The 20,918-nt window shown below is 34.7% G+C and overlaps 2 protein-coding genes across 3 annotated transcripts in view; one reads left to right on the forward strand and one right to left on the reverse strand.

Annotated features, from left to right (window-relative positions):
* Positions 1-10,065: 10,065 nt before the first annotated feature.
* On the reverse strand, positions 10,066-12,266 carry LOC149411636 (2-aminoethanethiol dioxygenase). The gene has a single exon (XM_089646636.1). It carries the CDS (start codon positions 12,025-12,027, stop codon positions 11,251-11,253), a length of 777 nt encoding a protein of 258 aa, XP_089502762.1. The 5' UTR covers positions 12,028-12,266; the 3' UTR covers positions 10,066-11,250.
* Positions 12,267-14,721: 2,455 nt separating this feature from the next.
* LOC149411637 (uncharacterized) overlaps positions 14,722-20,918 on the forward strand; it is a 31,520-nt gene continuing 25,323 nt past the window's right edge. Inside the window, exon 1 of one of the 2 annotated variants that reach the window (XM_089646799.1) lies at positions 14,722-14,927. The gene's annotated coding sequence lies outside the window, so the exon portion shown is untranslated. Of the gene's footprint in view, positions 14,928-15,786; positions 15,891-20,918 lie in introns of those variants that run through there. The other variant, XM_089646800.1, reaches the window with a different exon arrangement.

Here is a 20,918-nt window from a genome sequence, read left to right on the forward strand (position 1 = left end):
TGAAGAGTTCAACAGCCCATCAACAACCTAGATCTGGCAATATGAGCAACCTTGAGGTTTTGATAAAGAAGGAAATGAATTACTTCGAGTCCGGTGGATTAAAAGGCACATACCTTCAATTCACTTACAATGCGCTGATGACTATTGTGCCAACCAGCGTGGAAGCTGAACGAGCTTTTTCAGCCGCTGGCTACCTTGTGTCCAATATCAGAAGCTGTTTATCAGATGACACTATTAATACTTTAACTTTTTTACGAAGCTATTTCCAAAATAATGTTTAATTAAACTTATGATGCTCATTGTACAAGAATATTGTTTATCGTGTGAACTTTATTATTTAAATTTAAGTTTTAGTTCAGTTTCAGTTTCAGTGCCGGCAATCCGGGCGTTTATTTTATTTTCATTTGTGTACATAGATTTCTTTTACCCACCTCACTAGACAAAGTCTGTTCCGAGGCGAGTATGTTATGTAAATTTATGTCTTATCTTATTCTTTGCCAATTTATGACTTAAATTTTACCTATGTCTAACTAAAGGTATACCTATTAATAAATCATTTAAAATGTCCCAAAGAACTTGTTTTATTATAGGTATAAATTTAAAACTCTAAAAACAAGGTTGGTAGATCGAGGTTATTAGGTCTTTATTATACGAATGATTAGTTATCTAAGTCCACTCTGCTGGATCCCGCAAATACCTGGATCCAGCGGGACTAAGATTGTTCAGTCCCGCAAATACCTGGATTGACCTTTTCTTGCGGGATTGCATTCCCTAGCAACAGTAGCATATGGTAAACCGAATATGATATCTTTATTTCGATGGCTCCTACTACCAGTGCATCTACAAAAATGAAACTATCTAGGAGGGAAATTTAAAGTAAAATATATTAGAACTTTTTATATAATTCACCAAGCGATATGATATTTTCAATACATACTCACTTTAGTGTCGCTTATATTTTTTTAAGTGTTAAATTTCAAACTAATCATATTCTAAGTGTAATTGCATGCGTAAACCTAGATTCATACTTTGTACTTATCAGTTCAAGTGGTACACGCCAGAGATAACAATCATCACATATCTAAATAACATTGAAATGAGACTATATTTCTTTTAACTATCAGAAACTATCGACAAATTGAATCATCTCCCAGTGCGAAAAAAAACGTGCCGCATCACGGCCAACAGACGGTCAACTGAACGTTGCACACATTAACACCGCAATAATACCCTAGTGGAACGCCAAACAAACATGTAAAGCAGGGTACTCACCAAGAGTGTAGCATGTAACGTATCTGATACTGTATCAATCTGCAAGTGGGTACGGCTCGTCCACGGTAAGTGCGTATCCAGCTACGACCTCCCGGATCCGCCTTTAGTGCTCGCTATGGTGCTCGCAGTGAAACAGGGTCACTGCGAGCACACTGCGCTCCACCCGCGAGCGGCTCGCAGTAGGCTCGTGCCTACGTACTCACTAGGTGAGTACCCTGCTTAACATGTCATGGACATTTGTACTTCATGACTAATTCAAAAAGTATGCAGATGACCGCTTTTACATGTAAAAAAATATTTATATGCATATATATATTTTTTTAATTTTGCTTAACTTGTAAAATGTAAAGTATTTTCAGCATGTTTTTGAAAAAAGTGATAATACCTAAAGGTGTAGTTAACCGGTTATAAGTAGGAGCCATCGATTTATTAACTAAACAAAAAATCTTAACACATTGTTTGCGGGAGACGCTTAAAAGCGTCTTTTGCGTACTGTTGGTAGAGAGCGGGAGACGCTTAAAAGCGTTTTTCGTATTTGTACACTATTGGTAAAGCGCGGGAGACGCCAAAATGCGTTGTAGGTACACTTAGAGTAACAATATATTACGAGTAACGTATGATGTTGGTTACTCTGTGAAGTAAAAATTATGCGTCAGCTCTCGTGACACGTGCACTAGGTACCTGGCAATTCGTGGAATTGAGTCGGGTGGCCGGCCGACTGTGGTCATAAAACATGCACTTGAAATAAAATAACTGTAAGATAAATATTTCGTTTTTTTTTTAAATCTTTATATTTCTTCATTGTTAAAGCGATATTGTTTCGTTCAAGACGTTCTCTATTTTCTTTTCTGTCTACATTCCGCTTTAAAAAATTCGTACAAAGTATTTGTGTGCTGTGCTCGAAAATTTATTTGTTGCATAATAAAGGGATATTTTTTCATAAAAAATACCCTATAAAATGGACTACGGTAATGATAATCGATTACAATAAATATATGAAAGGCATTGACCTAGCAGACCAATATCTTTCGTATTATTCTATTTTACGAAAAACCGCTAAATGGACAAAAAGGCTAGCGATGTATATAATAAATTGTGCATTATTCAACTCATTTGTTGTGTACAACTCCGTAAAAGAAAGGAAAATAAAATATAAACAATTTTTTAAGGAAATCGCAGAGCACTGGGTGGCTGATCAGATTTCGTCAGATAATAGTCAAGACCCGGAACCAACACCATCAACATCTGGTATCCGAAAAAAATCTTCAAAATCTGATCCTCCAGGAAGACTATCGATGGATATGCGAAAACATATATTGGAAAAGATTGAAGGCCCTGGTAAAAATAAGAATCTGCGAAAGCGATGTCGTGTGTGCGCGGTACACAAAATACTTAGCGAAACCCGGTAGGTGTGTAAATTTTATGATGTACCTTTACATGAAGGGAATTGTTTCCAACGATTTCATACTTTCAAACAATATTAGTGTTTAGTGGTGTGTATTTAAAAAAATATATATACTTTGTTGAATGTGCATAAAATGACTAAATAGACAATACTACAAAAGTGCAGTTTTTTCAATTTTTTTAAATTTAAACTTATATATCGTAATTGTTTATTCAAAATATAAAAATTTGTTACCAGATCATAATAAAAAATTTCAAATGAGGTAAAATACTGAAAATTTTATTTAAATTTGATCAATAGTTCAGAAGTTATATCTATTTTACATGAAACGGAATTTTGCGCGCGAACATGATAAAAATTGCCCGCTTTACGGCGTAGATTGATTAAAAAACCCCCCGCAAACATTGTGTTAATAAATATTTTTCCTTTTTTAAAGACACATTCCTGGGTTACAAATACATTACAATACTTAAATTACTCCTACTTCCATCATTATAAGCAGAAAACGTTACTTGTGGAATGGTGGAGGACTTGACTAGCAGAGGTATTACCCGCAATGCCTGGGTGGGGTCGCAATGCATTTAGCCATTTGTCCACCAGTCATGTACATAGAGCTTTTGTTATTAAATACTATGTAAAGAATAACGCACTATTTATGGCGGATTAATAACATATTATTAAATTGTATACTATTTTAACATACATACTATTACTAGAATTTAGGAAAGCCAGAGTTCATTTGTACTATTTTATCAAGGTAAGTCTGCATAGAAACAGTGAAATCATAGCATTATAAAATCATCATTTATATTTGAGCAGAGGAGTTGCAAAACCAGCTCTGGAATTTTCTAATCGACATATTAGACAATCACAAAAAAGAAAAACACAATATAATTCATTTTTACAGCAATAAAACATTTGAAGACTGATTTAAATACTAAAAATAAATCTATAACACAGGAGAATGTGTGAGACCTGGGCCCATGTCTCAATGTAAAGCTGCTAGTACACATTGGGCCAACTCAATGTAAAGCTGCTAGTACACATTGGGCCAATGTTACAGAAAATAGGGACATGCTTACTATGCACATTTTCATTTAAAACACATTTCCGGATACTGAAATACATACTTCTCATTATTATCTTACTGATATAAAGTGTTTTAAAAATAAAATGTGCATATTAATTGTGTTTTTGGGGTTGGATAATTACACTTTCTGTATAGGTATTTACCCAACTTTCTTATATCGAAATAAAAAGAAATGAATTTATCGCATTTACCCATAGTATTATACAGTCGAACTTGGTTAAAACGATCACGACAATAGCGAGTTAACGGCTATAATGAACAATTACAAAACTGAAATTCAAGAGTTAAGGTTTCTGTTGAATTTTGTGTTATACAAACCGGTTCTTCAAATTTGGTTCCATTTAGGAAATGCAACGTAAATTAACAAAAACTCTATAAAAAAATGTTCTCAGCTAGGGTTTTCAAAAATGACCACAAAGATTTCGATTTTTGTCTATAGCCAAGTGGGCCGTATGAAATTGACATGCAGGCCGCAAGAATGGGTCTGCGGGTTATGCATCACTGCTTTGTGACAAATAAATTTTTATAGCCGAAATCCAAAACAATCCTGCATTTATGACAAGTGCGATTTTACAAATGGTAGGTAGAAGTGACAGTACGCACGAGCTAATGATAAAAAGATACACAATTTAGTGATAAAAAGGTTTTAGAAGCCTTCAACCAGGTGATTGATTGGTGATTGTTTTGAAGAGGAAATTGAGAAGCATGAAAGCAAAATCTTTTAAAAAATCATTGATAGTAAATTTGAATAATATAAGTGTATTTGTCAAATTTAATTATGTTAATAGGTAATAACTACTCGTATTTTGAAAATATACTGCACATTTGCAAATATATTGATAGTAGAGGAATTTAGGTACGTACATTGGTGTTTCCATTATTTCTGGCTTTCACCCTTCAAGGGTGTTCTTGGCCATCATTTAAAATTATTGAGAAAGGTGTATTGAAAGGTGAATTTAAATATTAATTTTATTTAAATAGGCAAATTTCAAAATTATAATGAAAATTGGAGTCGAGTTCAGACTTAAAAGAGATGAAATGTTGAATGGAGGGGAGGCAATTTTATTTAAGGCTTGATAGAAGAGAGGATATTTGTTTAGAGAGGGACAACCAAAAAATATGTGATCTAAAGTTCCCACTTCTAGACCACAGAATGTACAATCTGGGGAGTCAAGGACGTGAATTTTAAAAAGATGGGAAGGAACGGAACAATGACCGATCCTCATTCGAATGAGTGAAGAAATTTCTTTTTTGGAAAAATGAGGGAATTGCTGAAACCACGGTTTTGATGGTATAGTCCTTTGTATTGAGGCATAGCAGGCTCCCTTGGATTGACTAGCAATGTGCCAATACTCTGACCAAACATTGCGGGATCTTTCTTTGATGATGGAAAAAATGTCAGATAAGGGAATGTGGTTTACGAGGGTAACAACAGGGTTGGACGCTCCTTGTTTTGCCAAGGCATCCGCAATATCATTACCCATGATACCAACATGTCCAGGAATCCAAATCAGAGTTACAGATTTACCAGAGCTTTGAATGGATGCTATCATCTCTCGAATAAGGCATACAAAATGATCATCAGGATGAAGAAGAGGACTGGATTTAAGTTTTTGGAGGGAACTGAGAGAGTCAGAGAGAACGAGGGAATGTTCAAAATTATTTTTGATTATATATTTGAGAGATTCTATTATTGCAATGCACTCAGCTGAAAATATTGAAAATTGATTTGAAATTGAATGAAATATTCTATCATTAGAATTATTGTGGTAAACGTTAATACCTATACCACAGTTAGGAGAGTCGGGAGATTTGGATCCATCAGTAAATAAAAGAGAAAAGTTGGGCCATTTAGATAAAATAATGTCATTGAACATATTATTGACAGTTCGGGCCGGGAGATTGGAATGACTTTTAAAGATTCCAATCCCTTCTAATATTGTTGGGGATAGGGTGACGTGACTATATTTTAGTTTGTATAAGGGAAGTAGATCATTTTGGATGATGTGGAGCTCTGAGAGAGACTTAAAATTTTTACAGATGTCAGGAATAGGTTTAGTTGAAGCTCTGATTGTAGATGAATGGTTTGAGTCAATGAACAACGAGACGCTGGGGATAACCTGATGACATTTAGAATTTAAACATTTAAGAACAAATTTGTCAGCAAATAGTTGACGCCTTAAATAAAGAGGAGGATCAGAACATTCTACTTGAAGGGAATTGATGGGTGACGATTGCATCGCTCCAGTTATTATTCGCAAAGATTTAGATTGAATTTTGTCTAATTTATTAAGTACATTTTTTGAGGCAGTACTAAAAAGTGGGCAGGCATAGTCGAGATGGCTTCGAATAAGTGCATTGTAAAGCAACTTAATGCAAGTAGGGTGAGCTCCCCACCAAACGCCAGATAATGATCTGATGATATTTAAATTTTTTTCGCATTTAGTAACTAAATTATTAATATGGGAAGACCATTTAAGTTTCCTATCAAATGTTACTCCCAAAAATTTTACTTCAGAAGCGTTGGAGATTGGAGAATTTTTAAATAAAATTTGAACGGGGGGGTTTTTATGGCGGTTTGAGAAGGTGACACACTGAGTCTTTTGGATTGAAAGTTCAAGACCATGTAACGTGAGCCATGTGCAAAGGGCATTCATGGCTTCGTTAAGATATTTGACGGCAAGAGGGATGATTTTGGATGATAAGAAGAAAGCTATGTCATCTGCGAACTCGATAATTTTTATTTGTGGGGGAATAGTGACATGCATATCATATGTGTATATATTATACAGTAAGGGGGACAATACATCGCCTTGTGGTAAACCCTTCCAAATAGACCTACTTTGAGGAGAAATATCTGGAAGTTCAATGAAAATTTTTCTATCTAGAAATAGATTAATAATTGATTGGACAAACATGGGGGGAAGGCCAAGGCCTAGAAGTTTTTTTTTCAGGATTGGGATGGAAACATTGTCAAAGGCGCCTTCTATATCTATAAAGACGGCAAGACAAACTTCCTGTTTAGAAATTGATAAATTAATATCAGTGCTGATGATGGCAAGGTTATCCTGAGTGGATTTTTTTTTCCTAAATCCAAATTGAGATGGAGAGAGAAGCTGTTTACTCTCGACAAAAAATTCTAATCGGTTTTTAATTAATTTTTCATAAAGTTTACTGAGGGTGGATGAAAGAGCGATTGGCCTGTAGTTGGATCCAAAATTTGGAGATTTGTTTGTTTTTAAAATAGGGATGATTATTTGAGAACTCCAGTCATCAGGCATTATACCAGTCTGGAAGATTTTATTTAAGATGCTTAAGAAGTGGTTTAGAACATTATCATTACTATTTTTGATTATGCTGTAAGGTATACCATCTCTGCCTGGAGATGAGTCTTTGACTGTTGATAAACAATTTTTTAGCTCAATTAAGGTGAATGGAGAGTCTAGCCAATGATTAGACATGGGAGTATTATAGATGGGCGTTATTTCATCTAAGTTAGGAACAGAAGGGGCGGCAATTTTGTCCAAGAATTCATCTATCCATTTAGAATGGGACGCTCGAGGAGATGGTGAACTGAAGGAGGATCGAAATCTTCGGATCATAGACCAAACTTCCGAAATTGGAGTGTTCGGAGATACTGAACTGCAAAAGTTGTACCACCCGGATCTTTTTTTTGACCTCAATACCCTTTTGGCATTGGATTCAGCGTTTTTGTATATAAGATAGTTCTCCATAGTCATATTGTAACGATAGGAAAGAGATTTAGCTTTCCGAATTCTTACTACTTTGGAACATTCCTCATCCCACCAGGGAGTTGGAGGGAGTTTTTTGAGAGATTTAGTTTTAGGGGGAGGATTTGATTTATTTATTGCAGTTATGAGCATTGATTTGAAGTTATTATAATCATCTTTGACGGAAAATATATCGGTGGCGGGTGAATTTAGTAGGAACTTGTCCATATGAGAGTTAAATTCATCCCATTTGGTGTGTTTCGTTTTAATCTTTGTCGAAATATGAGACTTGTCCGATTGGAAAGAAGTTTGATAAGTAATCATGATCGGGAAATGATCACTGGAGCAAGGGTCGGGGGACACCACCCACGAGGAGAGAGAAGCCAGACTAGTAGAACATATCGAGAGATCCACTGCACTGGGGTTTGTGCTGGGGCGTGAGATCCTAGTAGGAGATCCGTCATTCAAAAGGAAAAGGTTGGATTGATCTAGGAAATCCATCACACTTCGACCATCTCGGTCGGAGAAAGCAGAACCCCAGACGGGGGAATGGGCATTAAAATCGCCTAATATAAAGAAAGGAGGGCTTAGTTGACTTACAATTTGCAACCAAGTTTGTTTATTGAAGTGGGCTGTTGGGGGAAGATAGACTGAAATAAAGGATGTGTCCTTTATTTTAGCTGCAACCATTTGGAAGTCAGCATTGGGGGGTTTGATATTATTTATTGGGGAAAATGATATGGATTTTTTAATAAAAAGGGCAGCACCGCCGCCCGAACCTTCCGGGCGATCGTCGCGGAGACAGGAATACCCTCCCACATTAAAGTGGGTAGATGGAGTAAACCAAGTCTCCGAGATAGCAGCCAAAGAAATAAAGTTGGAATTTAATAGGTTAAGGAGATCAGATTTGTTAGAAATAGCACTTCGGCTATTCCACTGAAGTATTCTGACATCCTGAAGAGCCATTTTGAATAAATGATTTTAATGTGGAAATAATAGTAGCAGCGTTGGACGGTAGATTAGTTTGAGAAGAAATAAGGTCAATTAGAAGAATAATAAGAGTTTGGATAAATGAAGAATTGTCTTGGGAGAGTTTTTCAGAAAGTTTAAGAGAGTTCATTGAGGACGGATCATAATTATTTGCACACCCATTTGTGGCATTTGAAAGAGGTGAACCATTGGGATTTAAGAGCAGTGAGTTGTGTTGTTGCTGATCGTATCCAGGAGCCGGTTTAGAGATAGCGTTTTTGTATGTGAATTTAGTTGAATGAGAAGAAGTTGTTGTAGTGGAGGGAAGAGGGTTGGATGAGGAGTTGCTGGATAAAGCCTCAGCAAATGATTTTTTGACAGGCGGGAATAATTTAGAAGCCTGCAGAAAAGACAAGTTCTGAGAGGCCATTGAAATTTTAATATTTTTTTGGCGAGATTGTTCTGGGCAAGATGTGTTGATAGCTGTATGTGAGCCTGAGCAGTTAAAACATTTAGGTGAGGAGGAAGAAGGACATTGGTCAGCTGCGTGGTTTTCTCCACATTTAAAACATCTGGGTTGAGATCTGCATGCAGCTTTGGTATGACCAAAACGGCAGCAATTGAAACATTGAGTGGTGGGATATGTATACATTTCAACTGGTAATGAGTTGAAGAATAAATATATATGGGAGGGAAGAGATTGACCTTCAAAGGTGATAACAACAGATTGGGAGGGCTTCCAGGTAATTATACCCTCAGAGGAGTCCTTGTAATTTAGCCTCCTGGCTTTTATGGGATTGCCAATGTGTTGGGGGGTTGAAAGTGAAGACAGAATTTCTTCGATGGACAGATCGGTCGAGATACCTCTGACCAGGCCCATGCGAGTGACATTGAAAGTAGGGATATATGCCTTGAACTTTGAATTAGATGAAATGAAGATATTTTTGATGAAACTGTTGGCAGCTGGCCCTGAGAGGAATTCGACGGAGATTCGGAAGCGACCCTCGGCTTTTACACCTCCAGGTTTGATTGAAAGATTCTTGCTATTTGATAGGAATTTGCCAAATTCAAGAGGGTGGATGGTTTTTCCTTGCTCAGTTTTTTGGGCGTATGCTATGAATGGGCCACGGGAATGAGGAGAATAAAAGTTTGTTGGAGGAAGTTGAGAAAGTGCTGGTGGGGACAGTGAAGTCGAAGGCGAGTCAAGTTTTATTGGGGAAGAAGGAGTAAATTTCCTTTTTTTGGTAGAAGTCAAGATGACAGAATCACTGTCAGAAATTTCTACATTTTCCCCGTTTGGGGGGTCTGGAGAGGGATCTGGGGGCTTTGTAGGGGGTCCAGGAGGGAAATCTTCTTCCATTATTCACAACAGTAAACAACTACAATAATAGTATGAAAAATGACAGAAGTAAAAAAGTTTATAAATATCTGGAAATCAGCAGCGAAAAGTGACTCCTGGAAGATCAGGAGGGAGAAGAAACCTCAAGGCACAACACACTACACTTTTTTTTGCCAGAAAACAAAAAAGAATGGTAAAAAATTAATTTTAGATAGAGCAAAACAAAACAACTGATGACAGCCAAATGTTCAGGTACGTACATACGACTTTAAAAAACCGATTTGGATATAAAAATTAACAGCTATAAGGAGCAAATTTAGTTGGTCCCCTTGTGCTCGATATAACCAAGTTTGACTGTATTTATATTTTTATAGTTGAAATATACTTGATCCAATACGCACGTAAATTTATAAAATTCATTACGTTCAAACATATGGTTTAAAAGTTACATTAGATTTAAAACATCAGATTTAAAAATTTGGTACAAAAAAATTCAGATTTTAGGGCCAATTTTTGGTAAATACATTAAAAAAAATAGGGACACGCTTAATACGCACATTTTATTTTATAGTAGTTAGATAATAATGAGAAGCAAGTATTTTAGTTTCTGGAAATGGAAAATAGTGCATTGCAAATAGTTATTTCGTTAAAATTAAAACTGACTGTTACATGGCGGCCATTGTTATTCATTTCAAAGTTTTAAGGTTAATTTGTTTTCTTCTCTTATTAACCAAAATATGAACCTATGAACCTAAAATAGGCTATTATGTTGTCTGTTTGGGTTTAATTAACGCCCTTGAGGTGATTTCTCACGAAAACGGCGCTATATAAATTAGCCAAATATTATGAAAAACTAAAAAAACAATTTGAAATTATTATGTCAAAACATGGCATCTCGAAAATACTCAAATTATCAGTTTTTTGCATGAAATAGCTGCTAAAATGCATTATTTTCCATTTTCCGAAACTGAAATACTTACTTCTCATTGTTCTCTAACTGAAACACATTATTCTGTTAAAAGTGCATATTAAGCGTGTCCCTATTTCTGTATATTTAACAATTCGGAGGTCGGTCAGTGGTTTAATCTTGTTAGTTTACCGAAATATTCTGCTGCAATTAAAATATGCATAAATTATTTAAATAACCCAAACCAAGAAACTAATAATATATTTTGTGTATATTTTTCCATCTCCCCCGATGTAAATAGTTGTTTCTTATACAAAAGTTGAAACAAAGTGTTATTTCAATAATTTGGGCAAAATTAGAATTAAGCGGATTACGGAAATTTTACCAACCAAATCTATCCAGTGGTATATCAACTATTTCTATTGACTTGATTGTGTTGAGGGTGTGCCAAAGACTGATACATTTTTAACCATTCTCCTTGATATGAAAACAACAAACCTAACAAATACATAATAATGCAGTAGGTAAAATAAAACGTTAGGAGAGGTTAGGTCCGAGGTATGGGGCCGCGTCACAGAAGAACCACTGGGGACACGGCATCCCTTCTAGTTCCACAGTGTCTTTACTGATCTCCCTCACCTGCCGGTAGTAGCGGCATTCTCGCGGCTCGTAATCGTTCAGAAACACTGAGTACGGCGGGGCCAGGATGTCCAGGAAAGCTGAAGGACCTCCGAGAGCTTCGATCTCGTGGAAGTTGGATATCTCCGGAGTCAGGACGCAGCATTCTGACTCAGCATCGCAAATCTTCTGTTCTGTGACTTGCGCGATCAGAGATCTGAACTGATCTGATCTTGATGTAGATCTAACTATATGTGGATTTTCTCTCTCACTAGGAAAATTTCCTAAGTCTGTATTTGTATGTTCAGACTGAATTTCACTAAATGTTCTGATGCCAACAGTTCCAGAGATAACTTTTAATAATCCATGCATCTGAGGGTGGTCGTGTAATGGCATCTTGAATCCTGGTTTCAGCACAAATATGCTCATATTTATAATTTCATTCTCGAAGATTTCTATGTAAGAACATGGCGCCTTGTCTTCGTTCATCCAATATCGTTCGTTTTCGAATATATCGTCGAATCCAACATCGTCAGCGCGAATTTTATCTAAATTTTCTTTCAGCTTCATAAAACTGGAAGCGAAATTATTAGCATTAACGCTGTCACTTCGAGGAAGGAAGGTTTGGATGGCCTGCCGGAACACGGTCAGCAATGGATTCACGCGATTCATATCTACCAGATCATTGGGATCCATTTATAACATCGAAAAACAAACAATAATAATATTACAAACACGCAGCGTAAAATAATATGATCTAGGAATATTCATAATTTTTGATTTTGTTATAAGTGTCGATGATTTGATAAACTTTGCATAATTTTAAACTGTTTATAAAAATAACCGTGAGGGCGTACTAATATCAAAGCGGTCAATGTCCAAAATAACCGCAATTTTGATATTTAGATATAAATTTAGAAGTTGAGAACGAGAACTGTCACTCACACTACGGAGGAATTTTGGTAACTGTGTTGCCAGGTCAAAAAATAATAACTACCCATAAATAAACCACTAACTTGACTAACTACACAACAGTCATCAATTGCAAATGGAAAACTCCCCATATTTATTAAAAGTCCCATTTTCAGAATTAATTCTCTTAAATTTTTATCTGAAAATTAATCCATTTAATTCAGAATACTTTTCATGGCAAATTACGTTTTCAATTTATTTTTTGTGCCATTCTTGGAGTTATAAAATAATTATTATTTCCTCCTAATTACATATCTTGACTTTTTTCTTTTACAATGTCGTCTGGAAGGCAATTATATAAATTGCCCACCTCGTAACTTATGGATTGTTTACCATATCTTGTGTGTAGGGTCGTAGGGGGTGTGTGTGTTAGAGGAGAGGCGTATTTATCGTACCCGGTAAAAGTAACGGGGATTTTCATGTGGTACTTTGTACTTGTGACAAATCTTCAAAATACCTTGTTCCTAAGTATTTGTAAATATCACAGGTCTTACTACTTCTTACTTAGAGTTTGTTCATAAGTATCGCGCGTTTTGCGAGTAATGCATGATTTGCGAGTATTGTGAGTTTTTGATATCTTTTGCGTCTTGTATATGCAATACTCGCCACCCGCAAGCCGCTGAGAATAGAAGAGAGTTCTATTTTTTGACAAGGAATTCTCTATCTATTCCCCCCTCCTTGGATTTTAAAAATCATTGTGGGGAATTATACATCGGAATTTTTTGTGAGGAATTACCTGAAATTCTCTAACAAACCCCCCCCCCGCATGCTTTTGAAGTGAGTACAGGTACAAAAAATAACTTTTAAAAATACTGGATATGAAGTACCTGTACCTGTAATTGCTGTACCCAGTAACGAAAAGTACTCACAGGAGGTGGGTAGTGTGTGTATGTCACCATAATATAATAAAGAACACAATAAGTGCACATGAATCAAACTTTGAGATGTTACACAATCTACAATTTTTTTAGTTAAGTTTTAAAAGAAACTGCAGTTCCAAGTAGAGTTCGTTTTTGATCCACCTTTGTGAATAAATTATAAATACAAATAGTACATCTAAATTGCTATTAAAATAAGCAATTTTACAACTATCTCTTTCAAAAAATATTTAGCATCTGAAAAGAAAATTCCTGTGAATTTTATGAATTAGCATTCAAATACAACACATCATAAACTGAACCCTCTGTTTCTCCCTAAATTTAAGAATAAATCCCTAGCAATGGCAAAGTTATTAGTCAAAATCCAATGACAGTGATGACATATCAGAAAAACGAAAATCGGTTGTCGGTTGTTTTTTTTTATTATTTTAATGCTTCTTTGGCCCGGTCAGTACTTTAAGTAATGGTATCACCGAGCTTATTTAGCCAGGGCTCTTACCATAGAGCAACTTGACGGACGTAAATATTTCTCTTAGCGAGCATATAGAACAAAAATGGATTGGCCATGAGAGAGTTTTATTTTTTTGTTCCTTGAAACCTTTATTATGGCTCATATTAAAATACAAAATTATTGATAATTTGTTAACGTACTTTTTAGATTGTATAAGCTGTGCCTCCCTATCACTGAAAAATCTTCAGACAAAAGTTGAAATTTTTTTCAGCTGCGTCAACATCAATAATGTTGTATTTTTCGTTTCTCCATCACTCTAGCTAGCGAAAAGTTAAAAACCGTCCCTGGACTGGGAAAAGGCTTTCTTCGCCGCAGAATGATGAAACGTTCGAGAGAAATACAAACTCAATTTTGAATCGACTTCATCTTTGGTTTTATATATTTGTATAGAATCGGCCATAGAATAAAGCAAATATGAACGAAATATAATAGAGCATGCGTGAACGCGCAAACACTTTTATTTTAAACGGTTTGTTATATCCCAGGTTTCTTTGAAAATATGTAGTTTATTTTATATTCTTAACGAACCTTGGTTCTATCCCAACTTAAGATTTGATCATAAATAAACCACTCTAATCAAAAATCATCTATGGCCCAGTAATGCCTGAGCCTGCTAAAAATTGTAAAAAATTGCAAATGCAGCTATGCTCGCTGCTGTTGCATTAAAAAATAATTTGTGTACACACTTCTTTTATATTAATAATAGTTTGTGCATGTCCAACAAATTTATTTTCACTTTCTTTTTCCTTTCAACGATCGAGATGGGGGAAATAAAAAATCAAATAGACTCTCAAATATTTATGATTTGGTTAAATTTAAAATTTAACTCTCATCGGTATCCCATTCCGCGACATTCCTCAAATTAATTAATTTAAAAGATATATAATCACTTTATGAAAAAACAGTGCTGCCACAAAGAAAAACGAAGAATGCTATTGTTTGCGTATGGCGTATGGCACTACCAGCTACCAGTGCTACCACCTATCCACGTGATCACCACGATCCCGCAAGCAAAGTAGCAAAGTAAAAACGAAAAATATAATAGTGACATTACCTAAGCTAGTTGGTTCCATGTGATGTTCATATTTTATGTTAAGTGCGAAACAAAATAAACAATCCAAGTGTGTGTCGGTCCGTCGGGATAAGTGTCTTCATCTAAATAAACCGTGATCTCCTGAAATGAGCTTGTTTTTGTGTTACGTGTGTAAATGGTGTGATACATAACCAAACTTTTGGTAAGTCGTGAAATCCTTTCCGATGTCAGAACCAAAATAGACAGGGTAAATGCGCTTTTATTTCGCGGACGCGATATAAAGGGTCGGACAAAGTTTCATTATGCAACCGTGAAATAGCAATTTTTGATAATAAGTATAGCACGGTTATCTTAGTGTAGCAAGGTTAGGTTGAGATGTGCTTTCGCGCCGTATGCCGGGAGGGAAAATATTCTTATTTACATTAAAATAGATTGCTTTTCTAGTCTGTGAGTTATACCCAAAGTTGACTATTTATTAAATAAATAACTGTTATCATACGACTGTCGGATGCGTAGTATATCTCGTGACGTATTTTGATCCATCTGTTCCACGTTTCGCTGGCTTTGTTTTGGTTTTCGTCGTATGCGTGATTTTATGGATATTTTAGCAGAATCGGTGTTATTTAACTGCATCCTGGTCAATGATATCCTGTTGTTTTTCCTTTACCCGCGTTGTCATCAATAATTGCAGATGTTTTCGACTTTGTTATGAATCATAACCGTAAACATTTCCAGGAATGACGGTTAATGACAAGAAATGGCGTCTCTGGAAATTCCTTAATCACCTGTCCACAATAATAACAGTCAGCTTTCTCCAGTCTACTCACTCCACTCCAGTCGCTCTAGATTACCGATGGGAGTCGGTTGTTTTTATTTTGGTGAAAACATGTTCCTAACCTCTAAATTGAAGTTCTTATCAGACGCCTTTTATTGAGTGTGTAATTGATATTTTTATAATCGCGTAAAGTGAATTTTGCCGAATTATCTATCTGCTATCAATCAGAAGTGTTCGATAACAGTTATTATTATTTTTATAAAGTTCCGAATTACCTATTACCGAATTAAAATGTGTAATTCGACACTACTATAATTGTCAAACAAATACTGTAAAATATTGTGATCTGTTCTGCCTTCATTAGTTTTGATTCGCCACTGTGAAAAAAAGGTTAAATATATTTTCCATTATTATTATACATATAAATACATGTTTTGTTTCCCTCCATAATATACAGGTGCCGGGAGTAAAGTGCGCTAACTTCGGGGGTGATTCTACACGATTTTAGAAGTAAGAAAGGAAATAACTTTTTTCGAAATTCCAATGTTTTAAGGTAGTTTTTAGGCTAAAAAGTTGAATTGTTTGTATTGGAAAACAAACATTTGAAATTCGAAAAAAAAGTTTATTTCTACCGTCATATTGAATCACCTCCCTTTAGAGCACCCTACCCCCCGACACTGTATAGTGTCTTACAAAATTAAATTACTCTTTCTGTAAACTGAAATGAAAAATACTTTTATCAATGTTGTCTATTTTTTTTTGTAGAGGTTTGTTGTTACTCATTGATTTATTTGTCAGATATGATTCACAGTTTTATTAGTTAGATTAATTTCTCTAATTATTTTACACTTTAATTATTGGTGGAATCTGTGAATTACATAAAATTAATTGAATTTTTTCTGAAAATTAATTCATTTAATTTAGAATATCATGGCAAGTTAACTATTTTTTTGCTATCTTTTGCCCGGTCAGTGAGTAGTCACCGCGTTTGGGTCCCATACCAGGAGTTGTGCGTTAAGGTTAAACGCAACGCTCGTTGTATTCTACGTGTTCACAGATGGCGTTAATTAATTAATTTTGTTTAAATACGCTTTTGCGAGGTATTGCTTTACAGTATTAAGACAAATTATTTGTTTGCGCCCTCATATACGCAATATGAATATGAATAAATAGTTTTGTCCATATAAAAACTCAATTCTATCGAGAAAGGCATACAAATACAATATTGGATTGAATCATCGGTAAAATATTGTATTTGTGTGCCTTTCTCGAAAGAATTAAGTCTTTAAACTAACAAAACTATTGATTCATATTCATATTGCGTATATACGGGCGCAAACAAATGATTTGTCTTAATATTGTAAAGCAATACCTTGCAAAAGCGTATTTAAACAAAATTAATTAATTAACGCCATCTGTGAACACGTAGAATACAACGAGCGTTGCGTTTAACCTTAAGTCCTCTTTCATGACACAAGCAACATTTTCCGCTTTTTGTTGTGGTAGTAGGAAATTTTCAAATATTGTCAATTTATTCTCGGGAATGTTTGTCTTTCTTTAAGAAAAAAAAAAAAAAAACAGGGTCGTCCCTGACTTTTTTATCTATCCACTTGATTTTCCTTTCTACCACACTCTACCTATCCAAACAATCCAATGGATTTTTTTTATTAATTTTGTTTATTAAGCTTACATCCACCTTTGCATTCTTTCTGGATCCCCTACTCCGGCTATACTTGGTTTTACAGCTCATTCTCCTTAGTTCCTTACTTCCCCTACCAGCTCCATGCCTCGCTCATGTATCAGGACTGGCAAAAGAACTACAATATAATCAGAATATCATTTTGTATCAATAGTTCTATTCATTCCCTTATCTTTTGTCGCATCCAATTACCTACTCAGTAACCTTTCGTACCTGAAAATAAAAGTCATGTAACACAAATCGAAAGGGGTCACTAGGGTCCCCCATATATCGCGGTGCTATCATGTCTCTTAATATTCCTTTTGCACTTTCCAGTAACACTCAGATATTAGCTACTGTTTGGTTTTATACTTACAGTTTTAACGGGACATTGCTCATCTTCACCCGGCAGTCAATAATGCAAAGTGGTAAAAGATAGACTACAAAATCGAGCATAATTATTGTAGCCCTTATATTTTAGAGTATGTGATGCAAAAAAACAACATATAGTACAAAACTCTTATTTGGGGGATGTGGATTACCCCTTCCGGTGCGGGAGGGTTAAGTAGTACATACATTGAATTATTTATGTAATGAACCTGCGCCATTGTTTTAAGTCATGCACACGGTGTGCATTTTTACAATTTTCCTCTGTGGAGGTGATTAACTTGGTAGCAGATCATTTAAAAAACACAAATTCAGACAGCAATTTATTTGTTAGCTAAGATTTTGGAATACAGGAACATGAATTCTTAACATAATACACTTCCAACGAATATACTCTTTCCAGGAAAGACAATATAACGAAAGCATTTTTAATTCATATTTGTAGAAATAGCATTATTGAATTGCTTTGTCTATCAACCCAAGTAAATAAAACCAAAAGGGAAAATCATCACATTTATTTGACTATCAAATATGTCTTACCTATGTTTTTAGAATTCTGGATAATCCCAAACCAGACGGATTAAGGGAGGTATTTAATGTGTTTAAGGTGATTAACAGTGTGTAATTTGGAAAAATTTCTAGGCAATGTAATTAGAGAGCCATTAGCTAAAATATATATTTGACCAATTCTTGGAATAACCAGGTATTTTGATGATGGTGGCAATTAGGTGCCTAGTTATTGGGTTAATCCTGTGTTTAAGCTGTCTTTAATAATAATAATAATAATCTTTATTTAGGAAAGTTTACACATTACAACTATACATACATATTATGGTGTACATTGATTTGTAACTTTTTTTATTTATGGTTATAAAATTAACAGAAATTAAGAACTATTAATACAAACATAATATTGCGAAGGTAAAAAGAAAATAAAAGTACAGTTGAGGTTCTTATTTCTATCTTTTTTAAAGCTTATTACGGTTAAATGAATTTCTATTAAATTGCTGTTTCTTTTACTCAGTAGACACACATTCCCGCTCCTGTATTTAAATTTATTACCTACCCAACTGCAGTACGCTAAATATTAAAAAAGTGGGCATTATATATATTTTTTTAATTAACCATTAAGTTCTATCCCAGATATCGAACAGATTTAATTAAATGTTTGTATGGTACCTGTTTTCTAGTTTTTAAATATATAATTTAGTTTAACTTTTTTCACAGAATAGACATAATAGATTGAATATATATTTTTTATTAGCTGCACCCTGCCACGCGTTGCTGTTGCTTAGTCTGTCGGTGTAGATAATGAACGAATATAGTGTATTTTGCTTTTGCTTCCAGCAGATGATGCTGGTTTTTAAAAAAAACATCTTTTTACCTGTCACAAGTGTCCTCTATATAAATAACGTTGTGTCAAAATTTCGAAGTAATCGGTGAAGAATCTAATTAAGGTGATGCACTACGTCGTGTAATATTTTGAATCGAGCCGCTATCAATAACACACCTTACGTATAAATTCCCGCTTCACACCATCCACCTGTTTTGATTTATGCAAGAAAAAAAATGTCCAAAAAGTGCCTTTTATTTTATTTTGTGGATGTTCAGGCACAAATATTTAAATGTTTTTCGATCATTTTATAAATAACTTAATTCGCCACATTATTCAATAAAACCATAACCGAAAATGGGTTCGTAAGTAGGAGATTTTGATCTTTAAAGCAGTTTTCATAGGCCTTATACATTATTTTTTTCTGGGCTTATAAAAAGACTTATCTAAAAAATACTCGATTATTTTAAAGGCCAAGATGTATTCTACTCGCAGTATTTAATCAAAGCATCTGAAACATTCCTAGGCGACGTAATTTTCAAAACAAAAACACATGATTTTAAATTACTACGCAGTGCATCGCCTTAATCATAATCTCTTTGTATATTTTTGGTGTAATAAGTTTTTAATTTTTTATAATATTCACCCCCCTTTCCACACTCTTACAAGACAAAATTTTTGAGATTTATTTTTACAAACTTTATAAAACTGAAAGCATTTTGAAAGAAATAATATGAATAAATAAGCCTGTCGTCCCATGGGTCGGTAAGCAATCGACATAAACCGAATGCTGTAATACCTCGCACAGAAAAATTAAAATACTGAACTGCGCTGCAGACCGTTACCTTCCTATAACTAACTTAATTTTTTGCGCAGGGTCTTAACAGCACTCGGTTTATGTGGATTGTTTTCCGGCCCGTGGGACGACAGGTTGAGTGTAACAATGTACATCAAGGTGGATCATATAAAAAGATACTCTCTATAATAAAAGGGTTCTAAATGGGGTCAAAACAACACCTTTAAAACTAATTACCTCCGGATTGTCTTCAAAGATTAGCTTCGATTAATTCATGCATTAAATTCTGCAAGAGAAGGTCTTATCAAAGTGTACACAGAGTCTCGTAAAATAATGCCAAAATTTGAGAGTAAGAAAGATTTTGCTGCTATTTGAATAAAATAGTCCCAGCGGGAGCTCGTACAGACATCGTCGACTTTCGTACTTTTCCTTCTTGTTTGAAAACAAAAAAGACAAGATACTAGAATGATGACATCACATACGATCCCCCGCTGTTTTCAATTCACTTTACGTTCTAATAATAATAATCAACATATTCCCTATTTATAAAAATTAGTGAATTTCGAATGTCTTTCATTTGTTTTGAGTCCTTTTTAAGATTTAACAAGGGTGATTTTTTTTTCTATTACGTGAAATTTCATGTCTATTCTGTGGTGAAAGATCCAATTATCACAAAAATATTTAGTTCATTTTATGTTCCATAAGCCGTGACCCACCCACAGTAGTCCCACATCAAACAGTTCTGTAATTTTCCATGTGTGGCTGTTTTTTTTTTTATAATTTATTTATTCATTTTCGGGAAATTGACAGTTTTTATTTAATCAGTTTGTACATAAGTATTGTATAGCTAAAATAAAACCAATTATGGATTTCCTCCTTGCGACTTTACCCCTACTGAGACAGCATAATATGGAACAAGTAAATTAAATTTGTGAGAAAGGAATATGAATTAAAAATTTTACAAGCAAGCAAAAGATTATATAAAATGGAAAATTTACAAAACAATACATTTTTAGCCATGGAGAGAGGTTGTAGATATAAATCAAATCATAATAGAGATATAAACATTATTCACAAACCATCAGAGAAATATTCTTTTATGGACCTCTTGTATTTGGTAAGTTCGCAACTGAAAATATCAACCTTGGATAATACGCTATTGTAATTATTGCATAGTCTGTTTAGGCAAGAATTCTGCTTAGAGTTCGTTTTGCTTTGATCAAC

This window comes from Hesperophylax consimilis, chromosome 25 (genome assembly GCF_061612785.1).
Source record: "Hesperophylax consimilis isolate HC1 chromosome 25, BYU_Hcon_1.0, whole genome shotgun sequence".
Lineage (NCBI taxonomy): Eukaryota > Metazoa > Arthropoda > Insecta > Trichoptera > Limnephilidae > Hesperophylax > Hesperophylax consimilis.

Excerpts from the sequence above, each read along its gene's own strand:
- LOC149411636 (XM_089646636.1), bottom strand. The coding sequence starts at position 12,027 with ATGGATCCCAATGATCTGGTAGATATGAATCGCGTGAATCCATTGCTG.